This window comes from Sinocyclocheilus anshuiensis, unplaced genomic scaffold (genome assembly GCF_001515605.1).
Source record: "Sinocyclocheilus anshuiensis isolate Anshui unplaced genomic scaffold, SAMN03320099.WGS_v1.1 scaffold330, whole genome shotgun sequence".
Lineage (NCBI taxonomy): Eukaryota > Metazoa > Chordata > Actinopteri > Cypriniformes > Cyprinidae > Sinocyclocheilus > Sinocyclocheilus anshuiensis.
This window is the reverse complement of record NW_015547689.1, coordinates 1736084-1755725: the sequence shown is the minus strand read 5'-3', so window position 1 is coordinate 1755725 and position 19642 is coordinate 1736084. Positions and strand designations below refer to the sequence as shown.

Sequence of the window (19642 nt, the reverse complement as noted above, 5' to 3'; positions counted from 1 at the left end):
GTCATTTTAGGTTTTTTGGGATCATGGTATTGCATCGTCATGGTAAAAAAGCTGTAAAATTGGATATAAATTTACACAAAAAATACACTAAATTCAAAGTAAAACTCATTGTTTACATCTTGTGGTTATGCTATGGAAATGAGTATTCACTTCCATTGTAACTGTTTTACTGTAAACCCCAATCTTCTTTTTAAAAGAAAAGGAGGTTTATATTTTAATTAATTTCTGTGATAATCAGCATTATGCCACAAATGCTGTAGACAACTTGAACTGAACTCACAACGTGGAATATATTTCTTTAATGCAAGTTTATTCATTGATCATAAGAGGGCTCGAAGATCAACAAGGGCTTGAAGTTTCTGAGGTTTTGAGATCTGGTTATTCCTAGTGATCAGACATTTGAAAAGCATTCAAAGGCGCACAAAACCCTGCCAATAAAAGGGACAAGTAATACAGTTATTCTTGAACATTGGCGCTTAATCATGGTGGTGAAAACTTTAGAGATGAGTCTATGTGGGGTTGACGGTGCAAATTGTTCCTTTGACCTACTCGGCAGGCCAATTAGCAGAGTCTCATCTAAGCTGTCTGTCTGCTCTCCTGACGGCTCTTTCAGTGATGTTACGATATGGACAGTTATGTCATTGCCTCTCAATCATAGAAACCTTCAATCCATTAGCTTCTTCTTGTCATTGTAAGTGACTAATTCCAGACCACAGTCTATTAGCCTTTAAACCAGTGAGGAAAGCTCATTGTCTTGTGGGTTTCATGCACTGTGCTTCATGCTGATTGTAATGACATGTAGTGTGTAAGGACATGATGATGCTCTGCCTGAATAAAACTATTGTTGGAACTGCTTCCACAGCTGTGTAATTATGCTTAGTAGCACAGGGTGTTAATACATACATCAAGTATATTTGGTATCAGGCAGTTGCTTCAAGTAACTACAAGTGGTATATTATTTAAAAGGCGTTCTGTGTGATATTCTGTAGTGCTAATAATGTCTTTCTAACAACCATGGTGTGGACAGTATTAATCTTATCTTCCAATAACCCCTGATTTGTGGTTTTCATTGCAGGATGGGATGCCACAATGGCTGATCTGGTATCCTCAACTGTACTTGATTGATTATTTTCTGTGATGCAGAATTTGCTCAGGGTATCATGTAGCGCTTAAAGGAAATGTGTAGTACATTACCGTTCCAGCATTGAGGATCAGCAAGATTTTTTATTTTTAAGTATTTATTTTGTTTATTTAAAATAAATTAATGCTTTTATTCAGCAAGGATGCATTTAATTGATTGAAAGTGACAGTAACGACAACAAAATTGTTAGAAAAAAATATTTTTCAAATAAACACTGTTCTTTTGAACAGTCAGTAATACAATTTCTGTTGGCCTTTATGTATTGTACGTTTGGTCTAGTCTGTCTGGGTCAGTGTCTACTTTGTAGTTTGACCCACATTGTTAATAGAATTAGCTATTCTGTGCTCTGCAACGTTCGAGATGTTTTTGGTCTTTAATATTCTGGGGATTAGTAGATCCATACTAGTACAGCTATATTGTGAAAATGATCCTTCATTATAATTTTAAATATGCCCCAACAGGGTCGTTTTAAAATTTATGATGCAGTGAGAATCTTTGATCAGATTCTAGGAAATGTGTCTTCAGAGTGCACTTATGCTATTCTGATACAGGCTCACAGGTTCTTGCTTTTATTAAAAAAGATCTTAATATCTTTTTTAATAATTGATTGCAAAGTCCTAGGGTGTGGAATGTGCTGTCACGTACAGCCTGTTTCTTTCCTATAGATATATTTCTTGACTTCATAGAGTGCAGCAGGGTTATTTGACCTTTGCTTTGATCTTTTTTTAATTTGATCTAACTTTACATTTAATTTTTAATGATTTCTTTTTTTCTCCTTCCCTTTATTTTATCCTGTATAGGTCCCTCACATGGTGACTTCTAATGTGAAAACTCTAAACCAGAAACGTGGTCATTCTGCAGCAGGTAAGGCTTGTTCTCATGCTCTTGCTCAATGTTTAACTTTTTACTTTACTTGTTCACCCAAAAATGAAAATTCTGTCATCATTTACTCACTCTCCACTTGTTCCAAACCTGTTTGAGTTTCTTTCTTTCTTTCTTTGAACACAAAAAACAAGATATTTTGAAGAATGTTGGTAACCAAACAGTTGACGGTAGCCATTGACTTCCATAATTTGGAAAATAATACCATTGAAGTCAATGGTTACCATCAGCTGTTTGGTTACCAACATTTTTCAAAATAACTTATTTTGTGTTCAACAGAAGAAAGTACCTCATAGAGGTTAGGAACAAGTGAAGGGTGAGTAAATGATGGCAGAATTTTCATTTTTGGCCGAACTCTCCATTTAAATGATTGTTTTTGCCGTTTTTCCAATGACAAAGATTTGATTTTTGATTGGTTGTCTTATAGGGGGAGTATGTCTGGTTGGATCTCAGTACAGGCCGTGAGTTTGACGTCCCTTTTGGCGCCGTGGTCAAACTCTGTGACTCTGGTCATATCCAGGTCTTGGATGATGAAGGAAAGGTGGGTCTTTCAGTGTGTACCACTCATAATAGCACCCAACATGTGAGAAAAGACCAGTTAGTGAACTATACATGCTCTTTCTCTACCAATCAGAAAGGAGGTTTAATTGAATGTTGAATTTTATATCAGCTTTATTAGTAATAGTCGGTATTTTCCCATGTAGGAGCACTGGATTTCTCTTCAAAATGCTACAAACATCAAGCCCATGCACCCAACCTCCATTCAAGGGGTGGAGGACATGATCCATCTCGGGGACCTGAATAAAGCTGGTATCCTCAGAAATCTCCTGATCCGTTACAACGACAGGGTCATATATGTAAGCGTGACCTTTAGCATTTCTCTATCTGGTGACATTCTTTTTATTACTGTGGAACCTAGTAAGGCTGCATGGGAAACTTCATGATTGGGCTCAAACATCATAATAATTATTTTGTCAAATATTGTGATCGCAATTGCAATATGAAAAACATTTAACATCTCACATTGCACCACAAATTGCAACATTTAGACTACACAGACTATTGCATAATGTTAACCAATAGTCAAATTCATATTTAGGGCTTATTTGATCAAATTCAAGTCGATGTTTTTCTCACTGAGCATCCTCTTTCACAAAAAAATTACATTGGATTATAGAAGTAAAATCGGTCGAAAACAGCAAAATGCTGACTTTAAATTGCAGTTGACATTGGCTTGTTGCTGCTTCACATTAATTGTAAGCCACTGAAATACATTTTTTAAAGATTATATGCTTTAAAGCTCGTTCACTCAGAAAAATAGACTGTCGTTAGAACATTGGCATTGATTTATGACTGTACAATGTATGGAGACCAAAGCATTTTACCTTCATTGTAGTATTTGCAGAACGTGAAATCAGGGCATGTGTTTTCATTCCGTAAAAAGATTGAGAGAAACGAATGAATGATTTGTTTTGGTCTCTTAGATGGTATAGGTTTTTTGCTCATTGTTTTGTTTCAGGCTGCAGATCAAATTGGCTTCGTGAAATGTGACCTTTTCTTTTGTTTCATCAAAGAATCCCCTTTAGCCGTTCTCACCACTAGAATACCTAATGTAATGCATTGTAACTTTGTCATAGGCTTTTAAAATGATGCTTGAATCAGTTCAATCACATGGCATAGGCAAAATGTCATATGGTAGGGTCATTGCTCTTTTCTGAGGTACACCATTGCTATGACTCATTTGTATGGAAATGTGTTTAGTGCACTTAGCTGCTCAGATTTGTTTACTTTTTGCTTATCTAACCAGAATGTCAGAGGTTTTTCAATCTTCAGTTTCTTGTCACTTGCTCTTTCTTGATGATATAAAGCACATCAGCACTAATGATTAGTGAATTGGAAGGTCTGACTGATTCATAAAGGCCCACAGTTGTCAACCACAATGCCTAAACTGTTCTTTGTTTAAATTTGTTTTGATGGGATGAAAGATATATGTTTCAGTGATGTTATTCAACTAAGCATAAGAGCTGAAACAAGGAAATTCTGTCATGATATCAGTTTGACAGTTTGAAAGAGGAACAGGAAAGAAATGATGTTGTCTCTATGAATCAAAGCATGTTAGATGCAAATGTCATAGATGATTATACAATGTTAAAAAAATCAATACAGTTAATATTTAAACTTACTTTATAATACTTGTATCTGCACATTGGGCCTGGATAGGACAGTCACTGTTTCCCCATCAGTGTTGTTTTTTTTTTTTTTTTTTTAGTTGCCTTCATTTTTAATAATTTTCTCCAAAAATCCATGGCCCCCAGAATATTTTGTGGGATGAATATCTGAACATGCATTTTGTCAAATCTACTGATTTTAAACAAAATAATTTTTTTTATTCTAGCTTTGTGCATTCTTTTTTTATCAACACTTGAATGTGGGCAAGTTTCATAAAAAAGCAACATTTTGAACAAAGAGAAAATCGCGTTTTTGTAAAAGACTATATCTGGATCTGATTCGGAATGATGATCAAATCATAGATGGAGTAGATCGCTTCCATCAACACCCCCAAAGCTTGCACAGTCCCAGAAATGACTTGTGGGAGTCAATTGTGACTTTAGTAATAACTCTGAACGATTCACTGACTGAGTGAGTCAGATTCAAACCACAAACTAGTTCCAAGACTGTTTTGTGAATGTTTATTAAAAAGAACAGACTCATAAAAGAGCAGACACATAAGGCCATTAGTTCGTTAATCAGACATCACGGGTTGCACTGTGTTCGTTGTTACATCACCTCCTTACGAGATAATGAAACTGTGTGTTTACACACTCAGAGTTAAATAATTTTTAATTATTGTCACAATTTTTTTTAACATCTGTAGCCACTCAAGTATGTGTTCACACTAATGCATTTCAGACGTACACAGGATCAATCCTGATAGCGGTGAATCCATACCAGCTCCTGCCCATCTACACACCTGATCACATCCGCCTCTACACAAACAAAAAGATAGGAGAGATGCCGCCACACGTCTTTGGCATTGCAGACAACTGCTACTTCAGTATGCAAAGAAATAACAAGGACCAGTGCTGTATTATCAGGTAAATCACAGCCTCTAAATGTTTAGGGTAAGTTTAAGGGGGGTTGTTTGTTTTTTTGTTTTTTTTTTTGCCCCAGTGTAATTACTGATTGGTGGTGATAACTCTGTTGACTATATGTATGTTCAGCGGTGAGTCTGGAGCTGGGAAGACAGAGAGCACCAAGCTTATCTTACAGTTCCTGGCAGCTATCAGCGGCCAACACTCCTGGATTGAGCAGCAGGTTCTGGAGGCCAACCCTATTTTAGAAGGTCAGGAGAATCATCTCTAAACCCAGTGACATAAACCTTACCTGTCTAACACTGATCTAGTGATCGCCAGTGGTAGTTTCAGTGCCAGGTCACATAATAGTCCTGTGATCTGCTCTACACCCTATTAGTAAAGGAGCGTTCACACTGAATGTGATTTGGAGTGACAAAGCAACTGGACATCATCAATTTTTAATAAGAGTTGGCGATTTTCTTTGATTTCAAGTGCCTCAGTCACTCAATCGATTTCAGTCGCTCTCAGTGTGAATGGGGCTTAACACTTCCTCCTTCTGTACCGTATCAGTACTTATTGATTCATGCCAAGCTTCTCACATGCATTAGCCCCATGAGCAAGCTTAAGGCTTTAAACCAGAACTCAGGCTGTTTGTTTACTAAAATGGGTCGATAAACTAACAAACACTTGTGTCACTTGTTAATTTACACTATACTATGAAAGCAGGGTGGTATGCCAATCAGAATAGAATTTAATATTCCTTAAAAATTTAATTCCTAGACTTGAATTGAGTAGGGAAAATTTTTTTTAATTAAAAAATTTTCATTTAAGGAAGTAAAAATACATAAATCAAGTAAGTTCAATGCAATACAATATTTTTTAAGAAAACAATATTCATTAATAAAATAATAATAATAATATTCAATATAATAATATTCCATTTCATTTTTCTATACAAATTAAAGATATCAGTTATCATTCATACAGTATATGTGATATGTCCAGAAGCATTACTTTATATTAATAACTGATGTTTGAAATTTAAAATGAAAGAAAATTGTGTAAAATTTATATACATCTCTTAATTTAACATAGCTTTTTTACATACATTTCTTTAATTTTATATATATTTTATACAGTTGATGGCTTAAATTATTTGTTTTGAGAGCATAGAACTTAATTTATAGAAATTAGAAAAATGTATTCTGTATTCTCAATTCAAATTCCAACTCTTGATTTGGAAAAAAAGTCCTTGAATTCAGAAATTTGTTCAACCATGTATGAAAGACAGCTGGGCTTTGTAACTACACAGCAAATGCTTTGCTGTTCTTTAATAAATGTCTAACACTGTGGGATTGAGATTAATTCCGTTGTTTTCGCTGTTCCCACAGCATTTGGTAATGCCAAGACCATACGCAATGACAACTCCAGCCGGTTTGGGAAATACATTGACATTCACTTCAACAAGCGGGGAGCTATCGAGGGGGCAAAGATCGAGCAGTACCTGCTGGAGAAATCAAGAGTTTGCAGACAGGTGAGAGAGGATCTGCAGAACGTATCTCACTCTGAGTCTCTTTATCATGCTATTGATTATGGTGATGTCAGTGATGGGATTACATTTAACTGTCTTTGTAGGCAGCTGATGAGAGGAACTACCATGTATTCTACTGTATGCTGGCAGGAATGAGCCCTGATCAGAAGACTAAATTAGGCCTGGGCCTGGCCACAGACTACAATTATCTTACTATGGTGAGGGCCTGCGTTTTTATCAACACAGACTAATGCATTTTCTTGTACGTTATGAAAGCATTTGAATAGACCTTTTCTGTTACAGTAATAGTTCGCCCAACAATGAAAATTCTCATGTAGTTCTGAACCTGTATGACTTACTTTCTTCTGTTGAACACAAAATGTAATTATTCTGAACAATATTAAAAAAACTGGGTCTGTCGTGCACCAGTGACAAAATAGATGGCATAAAATTGTCATAAATGTAAGTGGTCCATATAAATTGTGCACTATATTCCAAGTCTTCTGAAGTCATATTGACTACTTTATGATACTTTTATTGTGCTTTTTGTCATTTTGGAGCTTGACAGCGCCAATTCCCATTCACCTTCATTATGTGGAAACAAGCAGCCAAGACATTCTTCAAAATTTCTCCTTTTGTGTTCCATTGAAGAAAATAAATCATAACATCTTGTTTGGAACAAGAGTAAGTCATACAGGTTTCGAAGAGTACGTGATGATTATTTTTGAGTGAACTGTTCTGATAATATTAAAAGAAAACATATCTTGCTTGTTGATATCCATCTAATGGCAGTAGAGGAACAAAGAGAGTGTGTAAAAGGCTTGCGTGTGCGTGGCCGCTCTGTCCTTCCCTCTTGGCCTGTCATCCAGGGAAACTGTACGGTGTGTGAGGGGAGGAATGATATGAAGGAGTACTCCAGCATTCTCTCAGCCATGAAGGTCCTGATGTTTACTGACACTGAAAACTGGGAGATCTCCAAACTGCTGGCTGCCATTCTGCATATGGGCAACCTGCGCTTTGAAGGTGGATATTATTAATGGAAGATGTTATTATTAATAATTGCTCACCCACAAGAGGTGACAGACGAGCTAAATTGCACATATCATTTGTGTTGCCCTAACAGCTCGAACACTGAAGAACCTGGATACCTGTGTGGTGGTTCGCTCACCTGACCTGGCCAAAGCAGCCACGCTGTTAGAGGTGAGGTACTTGTGAACGCATGAGAGAGCTTTAAAGTCACACGAAGTGGCATTTGAAACCCACTTTTTTATTTCTGTAATCTAATTTGTTTGAGTGAAATGCTCATTTCCACCTCACAGTGGAAAAAATAAAAAGGTAACTACAAATTTATGTGACTGTTTATCAATATAAGTAATAGTCTTATTATCCGGATTCCATAGAAACAGGATATTCAAGCCTGAGACTTTATTTTTAAGCTTTGAAATGACCTGAATGAATGCTACACCTACGTCCCAAGTCATCCGCTGGAACACCACTCTCTCATGAATGCGCGTACGACAGTTAGCAAAAGCTGGAGATTACGGTTTATAAAGTTTTAAATATGGATATTTTCTTACACAAACACATCGCTTTGCTTCAGAAGGCCTTTATTAACATCACGGAGCCACGTGGAGCACTTTTTATGATGAATGGATGCACTTTATTGGACTTCAAAATTTCAACACCCATTCTCTGCCATTATAAAACTTGAAAGAACCAGGACATTTTTTAATATAACTCTGATTGTATTCGTCTGAAAGAAGAAAGTCATATACACCTAGGATGGCTTGAGGGTGAAATCATGGGGTAATTTTTATTTTTGGGTGAACTATCCCTTTAACATTAACCAATAGACCACACAACCTAGGTAAGGTCAGGTAACGGTCGCTGAATATTTTCCACTGAAGAATTGTTCCAAATAAGGAATGTGAATAAAGTAAAAGGTCCTTGCTCTGCATTAACCCTATGCACGTCTCTTAGCTTTGGTTTAATCCCATTTTTGCGTCCATTTATTGCCATCTCAAAGCTGCTGTCACTTGAAGGGGTTTGTTTCTGCTGTCTTGTTCATATTAATTTCTCTCATTAGCTCTGTGGTGGTACTGCACTATCCGTGTGGTTGAGGGAGGGGAGTTCCAGATAAATGTAGTCATTAGTGAGCATCAGACTTTCTTTCTAATGTTATTATCGTAGACAGTGGCACAGCGTGACGAGTCTGTTCAGACTTCCTGCCGGCAGCACAGTTTCAACGTCTTTCTGCATATTTCCACTGTCCACAATCTTTATTTCTGTTTTCAGTTTGATTTAAATGTCTGTGGCTCAATGCTGTACCACAAAACCATTTTCTTTGCTTACGCCTGCCCCCTGGTGGCAAGATATAAAACATCACAAGCATAGTCAGAAGGGACATTTGAGAATCAATACACTCTGAATCAATCAGAGCACCATATTTAATTACACTGTAAAAGATATTTAGTGGCTTATTGCTTGTAAAATGTATGTTTCTCTTAAAACTTCTGTAGATTAACAAATATGACTTTCAAAATTATAATAAATGAATGATGAATATTTTAAAGGGTCATATGATGTTGCTAATGTGCATCAACTTTGCAAACGAGAACCTGCAGCAATTCTTCGTTCACCACGTTTTCAAGCTGGAGCAGCAGGAGTACAACCTGGAGGATATCAACTGGCAGCACATCGAGTTCACTGACAACCAGGATGCCTTGGATATGATTGCCATCAAGCCTATGAATATCATTTCCCTTATTGATGAGGAGAGCAAGTTCCCAAAGGTAAAGTTTGAGTTTTGATGATGTGCTGTGCATTTGGACTATAAATTAGATTATAATATCTGTAGAGCACCACAGAACACAGCTGGTTCAGTTCTGAGTATCTATCTTGCATCATTTTTTATTCATCAGTTGAACAGAGGATATCTAGCCATGTTGTGTGTTCATGACTGTGTGCTGTGTTTCTGTTCATGCTGTGTTTTGTAGGGAACAGATGCTACCATGCTGAACAAGCTAAACTCCCAGCACAAACTTAATACCTACTACATCTCTCCTAAGCACAGTCACGAGACTCAGTTTGGCATTCAGCACTTTGCTGGAGTGGTGCACTATGAAACTAAAGGTACACATAACTGATTTAAACAGTTAGTAATAATAATAATAATAATAATGCTTTTATTTTGTATAGCACCTTTAAAAGTTACTTTCTCAAAGTGCTTTACAACAAAAGCAAGCACAACAATGTAAAACAATACACTTTAAATGCAAAACAAGTTTCTAATCTCCTAAACACTGTACAGATTTGAGAATAGCTTCTCAAAGAGAGATAATATTGGTGCTAATAATATTCAATAATTATTTATATTTCTAAATATGATATATAAATATTTTTTATATACACAAGCAAGGATACATTAAATTGGTCAAGAGTGACAATGTTTCCTATTCCTTAAAGAGTCTTAAAAAATGATAAAAGTTTCAACTATAATATCATAACATTGATAATGGGAAATGTTTCTTGAGCACCAAATCAGCATATTAGAATTATTTTTGAAGGATCATGTGACACTGAAGATTCAGCTTTGCCATCACAGGAATTAATCACATTTTAAAATGTATTAGGTTAGAAAAGCTTTATTTTAAATTGTAAAACATAATATTGTATGTTTTTACTGTATGGACTGTATGTCTTGACCATAAACCTTTGAATGGTAGTGTACTGTATAATATTATACAATATAATTATTTCCTTATTTACCACTTTTCAGTCTCTAATTTCAACTCAAATCAACATTTCATGTCCATTTTTTCTTATTTACTAAATAGCTGTGTAATAAGCAGAATAATATACAATCAGCCTGTCATTATTGCATCATTAAACCCCATCCGGATGACACATTCTTTCGGCTTTAATTTTGCAATAATAACAGTCTAACTACTTTATCCCATATTCATCATATTAAAAATTTTCATAAAATATGAATGACTATACTATGTTTCCATTGAAAAGTTAACATAATCCCCTCCTGGTTCGCTGTTCAGTTTTCCTGGAGAAAAACCGAGACAGCCTCCACAGTGACATCATCCAACTCGTGCACTCGTCCAAAAACAAGTTCATCAAGCAGATCTTCCATGCTGATGTTGCTATGGTGATGCCCTTTTCCAATACCGAATCCATATTTGTTCAGCATTAATATGCTCACGACACGCCAGCGAGGCCACAGATCTCTGAGGGCCAAATGCTTGCCATGCAGGTTTATGTCAGGGTTGCATATTAAAAGCAAAGACGTGTGCTAGTATAATTGCCCTTGGAAAAACACGCAGTGAACTGCTACAAATGAGAGAAGTTTTAGTCTTTAACATGACTGCGTGTAACAGTGTCAGCACAGCCTGACTAACCCTGCTGCTGTAACTCACTCTCAGTGGTGATGTCAGCCCTAATTTTTCTTGGCTGATTCTCAACAGACTTGGCTCAATTCTGTCTCTCTCTCTCTCTATCTTTTACCTTATTTCTGGCCCCAGTTTCTGTGTGGCTATTTGGAGCCCACTGCATCCATTCAAAAGGTAATCAATGGTGTGGTTTGTGTCCCTCTCAGACTACTATTGAACTACATTTTCTCAATAGTCCCTTGCTAAAAACTCATTCCTGTGGTTTTCTTCTCTTTTGGAAATGGTTTCTGTTGAAGTATTCGGTAAGGGCACGCTGACAGAATAATTGAATAGCTCCAACAGTGGCATTATTCTCCAGATGAATTGAGGAAAAACATTAGTCATCACAGGGAGATTCTGTTTCAAATTAGATGCGGCTTGTTCTCATTGGTGTTCTTTAGCATTTCTTTTTTTTTTGTGAGAGAGAAATTCCGTTTACTCTTTTTCCTGGCGCTGAGTATAGATTGAGGAAGGGAGAAACTACTAGATTACTTTTTTCTTCACAATGCCTTCTTAAAGCATTTGCATGTAAAGCGTAGGAAATAACAGCAAGAGAGGGGTAGAAGGATCAAAGCAACCAATGAAGATCCCCAAGAAATGTGTTGAGAGAGGGAGAAAGTATGAAACGATTACATTTATAAGGGGTGGAAAAGAAAGAAGAAAAGATTGGCCACACAGAACGGTGAATTCGTGTCATTGTGATGTGTATAGTATGGGTATTTGTTGTAGTTTTGTGTGATGTGAATTTGTGCTATGTGTTTGTATGTATGTGGTAGCAGTGATCCTCTCTTGTGAGTTTAACTTATTTCTGTGTGATGTTAATGGGAGAATTTCTCTGTTTTTTTAGGGAATGGAGACAAGGAAGCGTTCCCCGACTCTGAGCAGTCAGTTTAAGCGCTCACTCGAGCTGCTCATGAAAACACTGAGTGTGTGTCAGCCTTTCTTTGTGCGCTGTATCAAACCCAATGAGCTCAAAAAGCCCATGGTGAGTAAAACAGTGTTTTTGTGTGTTTGAAGAGATGCAGATAATTTAAACATTTCATTAGGGCTTAACAATGAATGAGGATGTTGTGAAATCCCATGGCCAGCCTTACTTTCGTTCTTTCTTTCTTTCCTTATTTATATATTTACCACAGCCTTACATAGGACAAATTGTTTAGAGAATGGGTGAATTTATGTATGTATGTATCTATCTATCTATCTATCTATCCCATAGGACAAGTGGTATGGAGGATGGATTTATTTAGCTAGTTATTCATTCATTCATTCATTTACCATGATCCGTACATAAGACAAGGGGTATGGAGAATGGATGAATGGATGGATTTATTCATTTATTCATTCATTCATTTATTAATTTATTTACCACAATCCTACATAAGACAAGTGGTATTGAGAATAGATGGATGGATGGATGGATTGATTGATTGATTGATTGATTGATTGATTGATTGATTTAGATTAGATTTAAAAATCTAACATTTTTCAGTTTTAACATTATTTTTGTCTTGTTTTCCAGTTAGATTATCAACAAATTATTAAAACTTTACATTTAAAAGTAAAATTGAATAAGATAACAAGGCTTGTTTGCAGAGCATATTTTTATTACATTTTTCTAGTTAAATTGTGTTAGATATATGCTTAAAATTGACAAAAATCTTAATTATTATGAAAAAGATTTATATATTGTATAAATCAATAAAAAATTTAAATTGTCTGAACAGAAGATATAATCCTAATTTTGCAGCAGGAAAAAAAAAAAAACTTTACTGAATACCAGCCCTCATTCTCTCCTCTGCAGATGTTTGACAGAGGACTGTGTGTCAGGCAGTTACGCTATTCTGGGATGATGGAGACTATTCGCATACGCAGAGCTGGATATCCCATACGCTATACATTCGCTGAGTTCGTGGACCGTTATCGGGTCCTTATGCCTGGGGTGAAACCAGCCAACAAACAGGCGAGTCTAAAGCATTACTGTGTTAATGCAGTCAACAGATGTGATGTGCAGGTGTGGAGTATGTTGTTTGCTTGACAGCTCTTTTCAAAGCTTTTTTTCTGTGCACTCTCGTAGAATGGCCATCTGGTGATATTTTTGACAAGTGCTGACAATTTGCTGTAAGGAGGTAGCTTTGAATCTGTGTCCTCTTACAGGAAGATCTGCGAGGGACCTCTCAGCGCATTGTTGTGTCAGTTCTGCAGAGAGATGGTGACTGGCAGATAGGAAAGACAAAAGTCTTTCTGAAGGTTAGCCACAAATAAACATTTTTCCAAAGATTTTGTTTGGTTTTATATTTGTGACAAATTGTATACTTGGTCTATACTTGCTGTAGGATCATCATGACATGCAGCTGGAAGTTGAAAGAGATAAAGCCATCACTGACAAGGTCATTTTCATCCAGAAGACTGTGAGAGGTCTGAAAGAGAGGTACGGGAAAAAGAAGAAGAGCAGATAAAAAAGAAAAAAAACACATCTAAATCTGATGTGTATCTCTCTCTTTTGTTTTCCAGAGCTAACTTCCTAAAGGTTAGAAAGGCTGTGACATTAATCCAGCGAATATGGAGAGGCTACATCTCTAGAAAGCACTATGCTGTGGTGAGCTGGCATGCTGTCGGTGAAATCAAAGCAGACATAACCTGATCTGAGGTTTTGTCTAATTGTAATTATGCCTTCATTCCAGATGCGTCTAGGTTTCTTGCGGCTCCAGGCCTTGTATAGGTCACGGAAGTTGTACCTGGCGTACCAAGCGTCTAGGACACGCATCACTCTGCTCCAGGCCTGGTGCCGTGGCTTCCTGGTGCGGCGGACATTCTCAAAGCGCTTCCATGCGGTCCTGACAATCCAGGCTTATGCACGAGGAATGATAGCACGCAGACTGTGCAAGCATCTCAGAATGGAGGTAAATCTACATTGTCTATCTGTCTGTCTGTCTATCTATCTATCCATCCATTCATTGTTCTCTTTCTCTCTGTTTAGAGGGAGCGACGGTTAGAAGCCGAGCGGCAGTGTCTGGCTGAAGAGGAGCGTCTGAGGAACCAGATGACGGTGCGTAGGGCTCGAGCAGAGGCAGAGAGGAAGCACCAGGAGCGTCTGGCCCAGCTCGACCAAGAGCAGAAGGAGAGAGAGCAGGCAGAGCGGGATGAGACACGAAGGAAAAAGGAGCTTCTGGAGCAGATGGAGAGAGAAAAACAGGAGCCGGTCAACGACTCTGACATGGTGGACAAGATGTTCGGATTCCTGGGCAGCACCAACTCCCTTCCCAACCTGGAGGGCGAAGCACCAGAAGGGTTTGAGGTGCGGGACTTGATGTCTATTAATCTCTGTAACTTAGCTTGCCTGTCTTAAATGTTATATGTGACCCTGGACCACAAAACCAATCTTAAGTCGCTGGGGTATATTTGTAGCAATAGCCAAAAATACATTGTATGGGTCAAAATTATTGATTTTTCTTTTATGCCAAAAATCATTAGGATATTAAGTAAAGATCATGTTCCATGAACATATTTTGTAAATTTCCTACCGTAAATATATCAAAACTTAATTTTTGATTAGTAATATGCATTGCTAAGTACGTCATTGGTCAACTTTAAAGGCGATTTTCTCAATATTTAGATTTTTTTGCACCCTCAGATTCCAGATTTTCAAATAGTTGTATCTCAGCCAAATATTGTCCTATACATCAATGGAACACTTATTTATTCAGCTTTCAGATGATGTATAAATCTCAATTTTGAAAAATTGACACTTAAAGGTTTTGTGGTCCAGGGTCACATATTAGTTTGCTCTTGTTTGGATGCGACAGGATCTAGAGAAAGTTCCGAGACAGTTTGAGGAAGTCATTGATGAACCTCTTCCACTTCCTGACGATGAAGAGGAAGACCTATCAGAGTATAAGTTTGCAAAGTTTGCTGCAACCTACTTCCAGGGAAATGCCACGTATACGTATATACGGCGGCCACTGAAACAACCTCTGCTGTTTCATGAGGATGAAGGAGATCAGCTAGTAAGCTTGTATTTATTTTATTTTATTTTTTTGCATTTAAAATAATAATATAGATTATTATCAGTGTTATTACTTACAGGTTTCTGTTTTATATTTACGCCCATATGATATTAATGATTTTTTTTCATGTCTTCAGGCTGCTCTGGCTGTGTGGATCACTGTGTTGAGGTTTATGGGAGATCTCCCTGAACCCAAATATCATATCAGCATTAGTGACGGCAGTGAGAATATTCCAGTTATGACTAAAATCTATGAGACATTAGGGAAGAGGACCTACAAAAGGGAGCTGCAGGCCCTGCAGTTGGATGAGGAGGTGAGACAAGTGAGGTAGTGGGTGTTATGAAAATGAGAATTAATCTTCACATCATGAGTATTAATCATTTCTACATATTATAATACATTGTAAAAAATTAACAATTTCAAATTATGAACCAACATTGTATTGTACACAACAGTGTATTTCATAATATGAACATTAACCTAGACTAGTAAATACTGTGAAAAAAATCATTTAATGACACCCAAGGCAAAAGCTAGTGTTAATGAAATTAAACCTTATTGTAAAGTGTGACATCTAAGAAAGTTTCTTCATTGTTTCCAGAGTTCCACTACTGACATCCAGAAGAGGAACAGTGTACGGCATAAGCTGGTGTCCCTCACATTAAAGAAGAAATCAAAGATCACAGAGGAGGTATGTAACAGTTTAATATTTTGTGAAAACCAGGATACTGTACTTTTTGTCAGGATTCTATAATCAATAGAAAGCTAAAAGAATGACATTTATTTGAAATAAAAATATTTTGCAAAATTATAAATGTCTTTACTGTCAATATTAATCAGTATAATTTATCTTTGTTGAATAAAAGTAAATGATTCCTGCCCCTGTTAGGTGACCAGACGGCTAACCGACAGCAATTACTGTCTACAGGGAAACAGCATGCTGGAAGACCGACCCACCTCCAATTTAGAAAAGCTCCACTTTATCATTGGCAATGGCATTTTACGCCCTGCTCTCAGGTCATTGCATGGCAAATGCGTAATTGTTGGTATACTAGTGCTGTTGAATGTGCATTTTGTCTGAATTATATTGCATGTTGGTTTGTTTCCTCTCTCAGAGATGAGATCTACTGTCAAATCTGTAAACAGCTGAGCCAGAATACATCCAAAAGCAGCCATGCCCGCGGCTGGATCCTGCTATCCCTCTGTTTGGGCTGCTTTGCTCCTTCGGAAAAATTTGTCAAAGTAAAAAAAAAAATTTATTTATTTTTATTTTTGTGCTAGTCGGCAGGAAATAAGATGTCATGCTTTTTAATGATCCTAATGATCCTAAACCAAAAAAATGTATGTGGCCCAACTCTTTATCCCCATTTCATGTCTTTATCTGTAATTTGTTTAGTATCTGCGGACATTCATTAACAGTGGCCCGTCTGGTTATGCGCCTTATTGTGAGGAGAGACTGAGAAGAACATTTGCGAATAAGACAAGAACTCAGCCTCCTTCTTGGCTTGAGCTGCAGGTATTTTAGGACCCACAAAAGCCATTAGATTTCCCATTTGGAAAATATGAATTATTTGGCTGGATGTCTTTTTCTTTCCTCCTCCAGGCCACTAAATCTAAGAAACCCATCATGTTGCCGGTGACCTTCATGGACGGCACCACGAAGACCCTGCTGACCGACTCCGCCACAACAGCTGAAGAGCTCTGCGATGCTCTGTCAGACAAAATCGGCCTGAAGGATCGCTTTGGCTTCTCCTTATATATTGCTCTTTTTGATAAGGTATGTTAATACATACATTTTAATATATTTTAAAATGTAATTTATTCCTGTTACGGCAAAGCTGAGTTTATTGTAGCCATTATTCCAGTTTTCAGGGTCACATGATCCTTCAGAAATCATTCTAATTTGCCGATTTGGTCTCAAGAAACATTTTTATTATCAATGTTGAAAACAGTTTTGATTAATAGAACGTTCAAAAGAACAGCACATATCTGAAATAGAAATATTTTGTGACAACTTAAATGTCTTTACTGTCATTTTTGATTAATTTAATGCATCCTTGCTGAATAGATGTATTAATTTATTTAAAAAAATACAACCCCAAACTTTTGATCAGTACATATCCTTATTTATTCTGTTCAGTTTAAGACCCTCAAAATGTGCATGCTCCTCAGGTTTCATCACTGGGCAGTGGAAAGGATCATGTGATGGATGCGGTGTCACAATGTGAGCAGTATGCTAAAGAGCAGGGCGCTCAGGAGCGCAACGCCCCCTGGAGGCTGTTCTTCAGGAAGGAAATCTTCACCCCGTGGCACAACCCTGCTGAGGACAGCATTGCCACTAACCTCATCTACCAACAAATCGTGCGTGGGGTCAAATTCGGGGAGTACCGCTGTGATAGGGTGAGAGCTGTTGTAACACATTTCACATTGCCTATAAAAGTTAAATGACTTGCATTAACCAGGTGTATGCATGTGCTCTATTATTTTAGGAGGAGGACCTGGCCGAGCTGGCCTCTCAACAGTACTATGTGGATTATGGGTCAGAAGTCCTACCAGACCGTCTTCTGGGTCTTATTCCGTCCTACATACCGGACCGAGAAATTACTCCCTCCAAGACAGTGGAGAAATGGGCTCAAATGATCGTAGCAACTCACATAAAGGTACACATATGCAGTTTTTGTTGAGTTATTAATTTTTTATTTAATATAAAATTATAATTTGTATATTATTGTATATCATATTTTATATAAATTTTATATTGTTATATTAATATTCTATTATTCTATTATATTTTATATTTTTTTGTTGTATCATTTAAATATGTAGTTTCTACTGCTAGAATTTATTTATTCAAATTATAAGTATAAAAATAAGTGTAACTAAACATACTGTGACATTGAAATAATATGCCATTTTAGAGTTAATAAATAAATAAATAACTTTTGGTAGTTTTCTAGGTTATAATAGCATATTTAGAATAAGCAAAATATTTTAATAATAAGCCCATGAAAAAAAAACACTTATCTGGGTTGGTAATCTGAATATTTAGTTTGTCCAATGTCTGTGATGGTTAAAGCTCTGGTACTTTGTGCTTAAGGTTGAGAAATGGAAAATAAAAGAACAAAATGCCTTTGTGCATAAGGTGGAGAAATGGAAAATTAAAAAAAAAAATCCTACAATTTTTAGGTACAAATGTCACTATTTTCTGAGAATGGGTTCACATTTACATGATAGAACAGCACATATAACTGAACAAATCTATTACTGACATTTTCATTTTAACCAAATGTACAGTCACAGCACATATATACACCTAGTCTTCATTACTGTGTCAGGCTGTCTGCTTGACCTCGCGGTACGTTCTCAAGGACGGCAGTTTCATTATCTTAGAGCAGTACCTGTATCTCCACCTAGCGCTAATATAATCTCACAGCTATGATTAACTCTCTCTCTAAGTGTGTGCCGGGGCGACCTTCACACCATCCACCACCCTCACCTACAGTCTGCTGAAATAGAATGCAATCACAGGCCCCTGAATATTTAAGACAGTTCTTTCTGCCTCACTTAGTGGTCACTGTCTTGTTATGGATTTGTAGTTTAGGTCAGCACTCTGTGCTAACTCTTAGTAGTTGATGGGCTGAACGGGTTGAAATTTGATTGACGGTTCCTGTGGGAACATTAATCACATGTTCCTTCTCTCAAGGGTGAAGGCCGTACCCTACTACCTTTCATAGGCTAAAGGGATGGACATGAATGTTTAATAGTGCTTGGGATCAATTATATGGATCGTCATAGCAGAGTGGTAATGCATGAATTTGTTATATTTCATGCTTATAACCAGGTGACGAGAGCAAAGGTAATCACCGATATTGTGTTTCTCTGAGACCAAGATATTGATGATTGCATCTCCACAGGGAATCTACACGCAGAAGAGGTTTGACTCGCAGAGAGTGAAGGAAGAGGTGGTGGATTTCGCTCGATTTAAGTGGCCTTTGCTTTTTTCCCGCTTTTATGAGGCCTTCAAATTCTCAGGTAAGACTTACAGGGAACAGTTCGCCTCAAAAATAAAAATCAAGTCAGTGAGTTGAATGCATCAGTCAGAATTTTGAACAAATCATTCAGACCAGTTTTGTGAACCGAATGAACTGTTTCATTGAAAAGATCTGATTGAATGATTTGTTTGCAAATAAACGTTGCTACTTCACTCAGGAACTCTCAGCAAGACTCCAAAGAGAAAAGGGGCAGATATTGGGCAGATTATATTATATTATATTATAGTATATTATATTATATTATATTATATTATAATATTATATTATATCTTTTTTTATTTGCATTTTCTTACAACCAGAATTTACTCAGTTGTGTATTAAAATTAAAATGTTACAAAAAATTAAAATAATTAAAAACAAATATATTTAAAAAGTATACAAATACGTTTATCCAAACATAATATTACATGATTGAAATAATAATTTAATTCAGGGTTAGAAAATAATAACAATAAATAACTTGTGGTAGTTGAAGGTTGTTATTTTGAATTGGGAATAATAATTAAACAATTAGCCCGT

The 19642-nt window shown here is 36.7% G+C and overlaps 1 protein-coding gene across 1 annotated transcript in view; it reads left to right on the top strand.

Moving 5' to 3' along the window:
- The first annotated feature begins 1089 nt into the window (after positions 1 to 1089).
- LOC107703441 (unconventional myosin-VIIa-like) overlaps positions 1090 to 19642 on the top strand; it is a 32398-nt gene continuing 13845 nt past the window's right edge. The window contains exons 1-33 of the mRNA XM_016506064.1: positions 1090 to 1101; positions 1603 to 1700; positions 1984 to 2005; positions 2451 to 2564; positions 2728 to 2880; positions 4934 to 5118; positions 5245 to 5366; positions 6489 to 6631; positions 6733 to 6846; positions 7498 to 7651; positions 7752 to 7828; positions 9202 to 9420; positions 9625 to 9760; positions 10681 to 10787; positions 11161 to 11202; positions 11325 to 11330; positions 11915 to 12052; positions 12869 to 13027; positions 13222 to 13314; positions 13401 to 13495; positions 13579 to 13663; positions 13749 to 13967; positions 14045 to 14362; positions 14871 to 15071; positions 15208 to 15384; positions 15673 to 15762; positions 15961 to 16088; positions 16187 to 16313; positions 16468 to 16587; positions 16675 to 16848; positions 17244 to 17471; positions 17561 to 17731; positions 18986 to 19103. Of these exons, the coding sequence (XP_016361550.1) occupies positions 1090 to 1101; positions 1603 to 1700; positions 1984 to 2005; positions 2451 to 2564; positions 2728 to 2880; positions 4934 to 5118; positions 5245 to 5366; positions 6489 to 6631; positions 6733 to 6846; positions 7498 to 7651; positions 7752 to 7828; positions 9202 to 9420; positions 9625 to 9760; positions 10681 to 10787; positions 11161 to 11202; positions 11325 to 11330; positions 11915 to 12052; positions 12869 to 13027; positions 13222 to 13314; positions 13401 to 13495; positions 13579 to 13663; positions 13749 to 13967; positions 14045 to 14362; positions 14871 to 15071; positions 15208 to 15384; positions 15673 to 15762; positions 15961 to 16088; positions 16187 to 16313; positions 16468 to 16587; positions 16675 to 16848; positions 17244 to 17471; positions 17561 to 17731; positions 18986 to 19103 (4345 nt within the window). The remainder of the gene's footprint in view (positions 1102 to 1602; positions 1701 to 1983; positions 2006 to 2450; positions 2565 to 2727; positions 2881 to 4933; positions 5119 to 5244; positions 5367 to 6488; positions 6632 to 6732; positions 6847 to 7497; positions 7652 to 7751; positions 7829 to 9201; positions 9421 to 9624; positions 9761 to 10680; positions 10788 to 11160; positions 11203 to 11324; positions 11331 to 11914; positions 12053 to 12868; positions 13028 to 13221; positions 13315 to 13400; positions 13496 to 13578; positions 13664 to 13748; positions 13968 to 14044; positions 14363 to 14870; positions 15072 to 15207; positions 15385 to 15672; positions 15763 to 15960; positions 16089 to 16186; positions 16314 to 16467; positions 16588 to 16674; positions 16849 to 17243; positions 17472 to 17560; positions 17732 to 18985; positions 19104 to 19642) is intronic.